Source organism: Stigmatopora nigra, chromosome 19, assembly GCF_051989575.1.
Source record: "Stigmatopora nigra isolate UIUO_SnigA chromosome 19, RoL_Snig_1.1, whole genome shotgun sequence".
NCBI lineage: Eukaryota > Metazoa > Chordata > Actinopteri > Syngnathiformes > Syngnathidae > Stigmatopora > Stigmatopora nigra.
The window spans coordinates 8,203,212-8,213,007 of NC_135526.1; the positions used below are offsets into that span (position 1 = coordinate 8,203,212).

Sequence of the window (9,796 nt, forward strand, 5' to 3'; positions counted from 1 at the left end):
AAATGGATAAATGATTGCATGAGTGAATAAATGAATGGATAGATGGATGGATGGATAAATGAATGACTGACAGATATTGGTCAGTATAGTATTCTCTTTAGGGGATTAGAGTACCAAAGGTAGGAGTTTGAACAAAGCAGTAACCACACCCCAAAATTAGACTGTTAAAGCTGAGCAAATACTATATAATTGCACTACAAAACCCCAATTAGTCACAACCCCATGGTCATTTAGTGGGAAAAGATAGAGCTGTCATTTATGCACCCAACATTTGCATGTCATGAATTCCCTTGTACACACATTTAATATATAATTCATTTTTCCTTTATTCTCATACGACTTCAGTTTGAAATAAATGCAGATAAATGCAAAATACTAATTTAAATATGCATTAATATTAAATGTAGGCGGTTTCCCCAAATGCAAGGTAGTAATTAAAGGTAGTGGATTAGTAACCTGGTCTGCTTCCTCTCAGAGATATATAGCAATGTTTTCCAGTGCTTTGAGGAGAAATTATTTTCCATTTAACTTGTAAAGAAAAAAGAAACATAGGCAAAAAGTGTGCCACTCAATAGGTTTGGTCTCACTATCACTCTGAAATGGACCTCTGAAAGATGGAGTTCATTTCAATCAGTAACAGTGAAGAGCTCTGCGTCATATTGCTTGGTGCTGAAAATGATGAGTTATTTGTCAGCCCCAGAATTTAAAGAAACTTATGAGCTTGAGTTCTTTCCCAAGGCGAACAGCAAATTTCAGAGGGTCATCACATGCCAGAAAAAAAATCAATGGGAAAGGCCAGTCACATTTTAATGAATGCCTCAAACAAGACACACACCAAGAGAAATGGCTATCACTCATTTTATATGTGCCTTGAGTTATGTGAGGAATCTATCAAAAATATATTTCTATGGACAGTCAAAACTCTCAGGAGAATAAGCCTAAAATATTAAGTGACTTTTGGCAACTTGGAATTGGGCTTGATTTTGGCCCGCAGAATAAAAATGTCAAAGGACAAGTGCGATGGATTGAGTCAACCATGTGATACACACAACAACAACAACAAAAATCAATGAAAGAATGAGCCACTGTGAAGTTTATTTTTTTTGGTTGATAGTGGACTGAATTATGGATTTTACCCATCTGGCAGTGAAGGATGGGTGGTGAGTAGCTAATGACATGCTTGACGAACAACATTAACAAAGATGTTGGATGAGAGAGGGCGTGTCTGAGATCAAAAGCGTGACTGCACTATTGTGTTGTGTGATGGGTTGTTTATTCACAGCTGAGGCTTCCTAAATTGTTCTTTATATTCTTTTATTCTTTTATTGAAGCCAGAGGGCTTTGGGAAATGATTAACTCACAAACTAACAATATGGATCTATTGTTAGACGGTTTCTGCTTATTTAGTTCTTCATTTATTGTCACTATGGCTTGCTTGGTTAACCGCACTTGTATTAGGTACAGTACAGTGTATTATTTGGGATAGCAGCATTTGCAGCTTCCAGGTCCGTTTGTGTTTATTTTGCTTTAATGCGAGAAAAAATATTTGTTTCAGGTTCTCAGATATTGTTTTTGCAATAATGAACCTAATTTTATTTCTTCACTTTAATTTTTTATTTTGGATTAGGTGACATTTTCCTTCATAGCTATCAAATTTAAGATAGTATGTAACTATATTGTAAGCCTAATCAGGCAAGTATTTATTTTGTGATTATGAACACCATTAAATGCTGTATCATAATTTTTATAATCTCCAGCTAATTGAGTGTTTCCCAACTGTATATACATGAGAAGTTGATGGCTTAAAAATGTACCTAATTTAAAATGCTGTCTCTATTATTTAAATGAATTATTTATACTAGCAGAATTATTAATAGTAGCATCCAGCTGCTTACCTTTTGAGGTACTTTAAACTATACTTGAAAGTAAAAATATCAATTCATGCACTTTTTTCCTTAACAATTTAAATATTACCAAAACAAAGGCAAAGCCTGAGTATCGAGCCATATTTTTTTGGAAACTCTCCAACTCAAATATACATTAAGCGACCCTTTTTAACACTTGCATCAGTGTTACTAAGGTGTTCCATGTCTTTGGCCCTGACACAAGTTCCTACCTGAATGTTTTGCTTCTGAGCTGGTGGAGATCAGATGTTTCTTGTCATTAGATCGCCTCTCATTAGATTGCCGGTCTCATCAAAAAGAAACTTAATGAGACACTGTATAATTTCCATAGTCCCCCTACCCTTGATATAAGGAAGATGTGTGTCAGGCTTTGTCAAGCTAAATTACCCCAACATTTTGTTCAGCAATGGCACCTGGTCCCCCCTTGTCGCTTGGGGGATGTTGGCTAAGGGTAGGGGAATCCACTGGGGAAAAAAACCAAGGCTGGACTCAGCTGGGGTAAGTTAAAGAGCTAAATGCTGATTGGAGGGGTTCTGATGAAACAAACATTAAAGTTTTAGGATCAAGGGGATCTATCCTGAGGACTTGAGAGGGTTCTTTTGTTTTAACCTTTGTGTGAGATTGGCTGAAGTAAAGAAGATAATAAGTATTAGCTAGTGGTATTAGTAATATTTTTTTACAGACTCATTCCAATGATGTTAAACACAAGTCTCAGTCTCAAAGGTAGTGATTGAGACACTTTACTGGAATTGGGATTGTGTCATTGTATACTTTATCATTTCTGTGACAATGCCTAATTGGCTTTCTTCGGGGACTAATGTCCACCTCTGGCCTATGGGATCCTGACCTGGTCAAAGTGACAGTAAGATGCTTTTCACTATTTGTAGCTTTCCTAATAAAGGTCAAAAAGGAAAATATATGGTGTAACCTTTGAATTTCAGTCCTGCTGCTGTCGGGAAATTGTCACATACAGACATCTTTGATGACTTTTGTAATCTACTGTTATTTTATAGTTCCATTATCTATTAAATGTTGCTACATGATTTATTGAATATAAACTGTACCATGAACATCATTGTGGTGAAGCTTTTAATCTCATTAAGCTTGTATTATGATAATAAAAGCATTTGTTGTACCCGTGATTTTTCACGGGTGGCGGTATTTCGCCTTTAAAAGACGGGTGAAATAATCAGACAGGTCCTTTGTTGTATTTCAAACCAACTTTAGTTATTTAAGCAATTCACACAAAACATAAAATACAATAACACTCAAATATATACATAGTAACATATTAACAACCCGTTATAATCCAAAGCAATGTACTTGCTGCATAAACGATTATAACTTATGAGTATTGTAACTTGTTACCTTTTGTTCCGGCCGTCATATACTGCATACTTATTATGCTACCCTTATAACGGCGGCCGAAAGTAGACAGGTCCTTCGTTGTATTTCAAACCAACTTAGAGAAATGTCTGAATAGCCCGTTATTATACTCTACCAAGGTCTATGACCATTGGTTAATCATTACGTCATCGCCCCGTGTTTAACGCATGCTAGCGGCATGAGTCCCTTTTTAACTTAACACCTGCACTCATGTATAACATCAACTACTTCACCCTGTCACACATTCAAATCAATTAAATAAACTGTATTTACCTGCTCGATGGAATGAGTGGTTACTGTCTCAGCCTCGCAGCTCTGGGGTCCTGGGTTCAAATCCAGGTCGATCCACCTGTGTGGAGTTTGCATGTTCTCCCCGGGCTTGTGTGGGTTTTCTCCAGATACTCAACTTTCCTACCCTGTTCCAAAAACATGCACGGTAAGCTGATTGGACACTCTAAATTGGCCGAAGTGACGAGTCTGAGAGTGAATGGTTGTTTGTCAACTTGTTCCCCCTGCGATCGGCTGGTCATCAATTCAGGGTGTCAGTTGGGTTTGGCTCCAGCACCCCCCGTGACCCTAGAAAGGATGATGTTCAGAAAATGAATGAATGAAAAACAAAAAAAAACCCGGGGAAAACACGATGTGATTAGTAATTTAAATTGTGCTGAGTGGAAATGAACAAAAACATCTCCGATCCATCATATTGCATATTGCAAGTATTTTCTACTTTAGAGCGCAACAAGCACCTGAGTTTCATCCATAAATCCGCACCGCACTTTAGCTCATGCCTGAATGTTTCCTTCCCTCCCACAAACCTTAGCAACAGATTGAACATGGCGGCGTCCGGCAACGCAGAACAATCACCAGAACTATCCAAGCCTTTAAAGATCCCGAAAACCGAGGTGCCATCTCCAGAGTCCGAGTATTTGAGCGACGGTAACCAATACCACTCCGGTCCCTCGACACCCAACCGCTTTTCGCCGTTGAACGTGAGCTCCGGAACCGCTGCTCGGACGGCGGCCTCATCATCCAACAACTACACTGCGTGTCGGGGTATGTCGTGGACGCCTTCCGAAACAAACGCACTCATCGCGGTGTGGGGGAACGAAAGACTCACGGAGGCCAAGATGCAGCAGCTGGAAGTCTCGGGTACCATGTTCACCGGTAAGGCCCCAGGCGCCGCCATGTATGAGCGAGTCTCCAGAGCCTTGTCGGAGTTGGGCTACGAGAGGACTCCGTCTCAATGCCGGGAGAGGATGAAGGTACACGGAATTATGGACACATGCATCCATCATGATACCTGTAGCGTCACACTCTCACATTTCGGGTTTGGGCTAGGAGTGATTGATGGATGTTTGGTATAGAGTTTGAATGTCACACGCGCTTCCGGGTTGCTCCATCAATTGGATAAACACACCTGTCAAACTCGGTCAGTTGCATCCATTATTTGTTATTGCAATTCCCCTTACTAAGTTATCATAAATCGTACAAATGCAACGCTGCACATATTTACTCACATATGGTGCATGAACTTAAATGTCTCAAACATTTTCCCCAAAGTGGACGGGTGGCCCAATCAATCAGTCAGTCTGCCTTTTGTATGTCCCAATGCAGTTTTAAAAATTAATATTGATCTATTTTTTGTATGAATTTCTCAAAACCACCACCATTTAAATGTATTTACCAAGATCTGATGATCTGCCAAATTTTGTCAACATTTGAGTATTTTAAGTGCTGCAAAAAGGGGATTTAGTTACCTCTCAATTATTATTCAATCTTTAAAAAAACAATAGAGCCTTTTTGCACGTAAAGGTTACAAAACCATTTCTGCAACCAATTGATTTCTTAAGGACTTTTTTCCCTCTTAATGCATTGCTAAGGTTTTGGATCGGGACGAGGTATCAGCCGATTCTTAACACCAGGTCACCTGGTTGCAAAAATAAATGATCCCAAATTTGGAATGTTTTTGGTCCCAATTGCGAGGTATTCATATGGAATCACTGGTCTAATGTTGAGATCTATCTCCCCTTTTGCACAGACACTTCGGCGTTGCTACAGTCGTGTGAAGGAGCATGGCATTGGCAAGAGGAAGAGCAGCTATACTATAGAACAATTGGAAAAAGTGTTCGGTCAGGGAGGCTGGGACTCTCAGACCTGTGCTCCCGTGCTCATCAACAGTAGTGGACTTTACCAGGATATGGAGTCTGATTGCAGTACCATGGAAGACTTCTCCCAAGAGGACTGGTGCAACCAGGTGCTTGACTCTGCTTTCCAGGAAGCAGACATAGACACTGGTTTGTATTAAGACAGGAAGGGACATACAATAGAATATGAGTGATTTTCAACTTCTATTCTCTTTGTTTTTTTTCTGCAGAAGAAATACAGATGCCAAAAAACAGAGCTCTTCATATTCAAGCTGAGCACATCCAGTAAGGCAAATTGTTTATTGCAATTATCATTATTATTACTAATTATTTTGAAAGTTGTCAATGTTTATGCACATGCCATATTTGCACTGACAGACGCCTGTGACCATATTTTTTATTTAATTTTTTTGCAGAAAAAAGGAGAGGGTGCAGACACTGGTACGCATCCTGGAGTCGGTTCAGCTCAAATGGGAGCACTTTCAGACTTGGACCGAATTTTCACGTCTTCACCTTTCCAACAAGCTAGCCATTTTTGGCATTGGCTATGACACCCGTTGGCGAGAAGAAATGCGTTACCATCATGCTGAGATAAGTTCACAGGTACCACTGGGAAAGAGACTTCGTGAATATTTCAATCCAGAGAAACCCGAAGGCAAAATTGTTATGACTAAAGTTCAAAAAATGAATTGGAAAAATGTCTACTACAAGTTCCTGGACATTACCATCAGTGAAGCGCGCTGCCTGGAGCTGCACATGGAGATAGACTGGCTACCAGTGTCCCTTTCAAGGGAAGCTGGCTGTAGCATGTCCACATCCCGGTACCTTCTACCAGGAGATATCCCTAAAACTTATGGACTCTACGCTATCGGTTTTGAGATGTTGTCATCAGGTCGGAACTCTCCCCAAAGTGATATCCAGAATTGTAGCTTACCTCAATGTGAGTCAGAGAATTGGGCACAAAGTCAAACTGATGGCCAAAGAGCAGGGGCATCAAATAGTAGCAACACTGGAACAAAAGTCACTTACTGCTACCTTGGCATTGCTGAAGATCGGACCATTCAACAGTCTCTCTTGCAGCATTTTCAGATTTCTGCAAAACGCTACTTTGAAAGTGAGCCCTCATCGGTGACTCATTTTTTGCAAGAAAACCGCCACAATGGTATCTTGAATGATACAGTTGGAGATGGAGCCCAAGCGAGGTGTTTACCTATTTATATAAAATTCATAGAGGTAGATCTGGACTTCCTTTCAGCAGGTTCCTTAGTGGAGTGCCTGGAAACTGCTGTTGGTTATTCTTTAAAGTACAACATCAACGGTCCATTTTAAATGCCATGTTTTAAATGTGTATTTCAAAATGGGAAGGTGCTGTCTGGAGCAACTATTACGTTGTGATTGGCACTAGATTCAAATCTACAGTCAGGCTGAATGTTCAAATACTATTTTTTACGGTCACGAAGGATGTGTTGCTTGCTTTTTTTTCCCCTAAATGAATGTTGGAGTTTGGCCGTAGTGGCAATGTTTCACTCTACCTCAGTAGGATTAGGAAGATATGTACTGATTAATTATTTCATCTTCTGAACCACTCATCCTTACTGTGTATTTCTACATACATGTATATACATATGCATATACATATATGTATATATACATATGCATATACACATATACATATATATATATACATATGTATATATACATATACATATATGTATATATACATATACAAATATATATATATGTATATATACATATATATGTATATGACTATATACAGTTCACGAGCCTGTGAAAATCCATGAGTACTAAGTCACACTGGACTATAAACTGCAGGTTTCAAGGTGAGGGAGGACTTGGGGAAAAAATGGGATATTAATATATAATGGGTGATAGGTATTTAATCCCTTGGTAATTTGGAAAATTTCCACACTAAGACATAAACAAGCACACTCTGCTTTTTATCGCAGCTTCGACTCTCTCCATGGATTTTCTATAGGACCAATATGTACCTGTGGTGGTAAGAAAAAAAAGTATTTTTGAATTTATCAAGAACAGTTGGATCCAAACAGTCGTTGCATTATTGTTATTTTTGATGGAACTTTCCAAAGTACCTTGACAGCTAAATCTGCCACTTTCAGGAAATGATGGTGACTGGACTGGCTCACATAGAATTCTGAACTATCACGGCGGAATGCAAAGTGTATGGATGTCTGTCTCAATAACAGGTAAAAAAAAAACATTGTTAAAAAACTAAACAAAACAAGGATAATCACTATTGCGTGCCTAAACTTTTCAATCCAGAAGGTTCTTTTTATCATGAAAAAAATGACAATAACATTGGGTTATTAAATCACTTTAGAAAATGATGGGTGCAGGGCAATGTTTTGGCAAATACGTAGACCAGAGTAAACACAACTAAATTATTAAAACGCCAGTTTATCAAACTATACAACATAGCTCCAAGAGCCAATATGTATATTATTTCAGATGCCCACCTGCGGTACATTTCAAATTTGGGAGATTGACATGGCCATGCAATGAATGATCCCTATTGTGCTTCTTTTGGATGGTGCTTTGATACATTGGTTGCATGATTTATTATTTTACCACATCACCACATTCAACACCGAGCCCACTTTATTACATTGTTTATTCAAACTAGCTTCATATCACACAACATTCCAATTTCCACATTGTTCCATATGAACTACTAGCATTTCTGCCAGAATTGCATTCTCTAGTTTATCTAGAAACTACCAGTGAGTGTGGAAAATAAAATGGAATGGAATTTAGGTAAAAATCACTGTAAGTACAACCACAAGTAAATGTGCTCTTGTGGTTTAGTAGAAATGTTCTATCCATTTTTAATACTTTGTAACTCACCACAAGAACAAAAAAGTCAATTATAGGCCAAGAACTCTACAAAAATCATTCCTGAATTTATGTGCAATGTGCCAGAAAAGGATTGTGGAAAGGGGAATTAAAATATATTCTCATTTTTGTATCTGTTTAGAACAAAATGTACTATATATACAGTATAGATATAAAATCTACCATATATTTAAATTAACTTATACATGAACTAAATGCTCTGTCTCTTCTCTGATTTGGTATATGGTACCAATCAACAGTGTTTTATTGGGTGTTGTTCATTTGCGTGTAAGTCACTCTTTTGTAAAAAAAAGAAAAATAAATGGGGCTTTGACTTTTATCACCACATAGATTTTCAGCTTGTTTATAATTGTGAAAACAGTAGAGAGGCTTAGTCACTACATACAGTGTCAATATGTCAATGTCTTAATATATGACAATGATTGTAGTGTTTGTAGTTTTATTCTTTAGTGCAGCCATGTTACAAAATTTGTTGAATTTATTTCCTCCTCAAAGCTTTCATACTCTCCTGGGGGGGTTGGAAACCCAAAATGTTGCAAGAGCCATATTGGACCCAAAAAAACTAATGTTTGGAGCCGCAAAAAATTAATAGGCTAATACTTATAAGCCTTTAAATTCATACCGTATGTATATTTATTAACTATAATTGCTTTACATTACTATGTTGGCTACAAATACAGAATGGGAGAAGGTAGATTTTTTTTAATAGTTGTGGTCAAGTTAGCATGAATGAATAGGGTTCATTTAATACTGACTATTGGGGGTTGTAATTTACACATAAGACCAGTGCGTGGTAGACAAGAGCTAGTGTTCACGGGGAGAGGTGGAAAGAAGCTATATACAATACACTATATATGCAGGGGACTTGCCAATTGTTCACATATTACATGTTTAGGACTCCATCCAAATATATCATTAGAATTTCAGAATTAGAATGCTTTTAAAGAAATAATTTTCACTTTTTTTTCTCATAGCGCTCAATAATTATGCGTATACTTTGGTATTTACAGCACTTGAGTATGTACAATTTTTTATTTTATTTTTAATTATATTAAGTTTATTCCCCTGACAAAATGTTCTTGAGCGTACACCACTTGTGTATTTGTGAATTGTAAGACAATGGCTGGGTGCATGGATGAAAAAAAAAGAGTATATAGGAACACAAAAAAGAACTCAAAACAAAACACAACTACTCTAACCTGGCTTTTGTAATTGAGCAATCCCCCTGCATTAGGGTCACAGGTGTTGCTAAGGAAACAGAGCAACCCTAGAAAATGAAATAAAAGCCATCTGACCACCTTTTCAAACACAGGTCTATTTATACTGTGTTGATACATTAAGTAATTCTGACTCCACTTTGAATGTCTGCTTTCGAGCCCATACTCCTTTACATCATAGGTTTTAGATAGAAAAATGGGGTTGTTCTACCCTAATGGGTTCATTTATTGCATTATCTTTATTATTATTTGT

General features: G+C 37.8%; 1 protein-coding gene across 2 annotated transcripts; it reads left to right on the forward strand.

Annotated features, from left to right (window-relative positions):
- Positions 1 to 4,085: 4,085 nt before the first annotated feature.
- On the forward strand, positions 4,086 to 8,651 carry msantd2 (Myb/SANT DNA binding domain containing 2). 2 transcript variants are annotated; one of them, XM_077741386.1, is made up of 5 exons: positions 4,095 to 4,552; positions 5,329 to 5,584; positions 5,665 to 5,719; positions 5,851 to 6,636; positions 7,573 to 8,651. In XM_077741386.1, exons 1-5 carry the CDS (start codon positions 4,124 to 4,126, stop codon positions 7,577 to 7,579), a joined length of 1,533 nt encoding a protein of 510 aa, XP_077597512.1. In that variant the 5' UTR covers positions 4,095 to 4,123; the 3' UTR covers positions 7,580 to 8,651. The 2 variants fall into 2 exon arrangements, with proteins under 2 accessions (XP_077597513.1, XP_077597512.1); XM_077741387.1 differs by lacking the exon at positions 7,573 to 8,651 and having other exon boundaries at positions 4,086 to 4,552; positions 5,851 to 7,063.
- The last annotated feature ends 1,145 nt before the right edge of the window (positions 8,652 to 9,796 follow it).

Coding starts and splice junctions, on each gene's coding strand:
- msantd2 (XM_077741387.1), top strand. CDS start 4,124: ATGGCGGCGTCCGGCAACGCAGAACAATCACCAGAACTATCCAAGCCT. Junction 4,553..5,328: donor AATGCCGGGAGAGGATGAAG/GTACACGGAATT, acceptor CCTTTTGCACAG/ACACTTCGGCGTTGCTACAG. Junction 5,720..5,850: donor ATTCAAGCTGAGCACATCCA/GTAAGGCAAATT, acceptor ATTTTTTTGCAG/AAAAAAGGAGAGGGTGCAGA.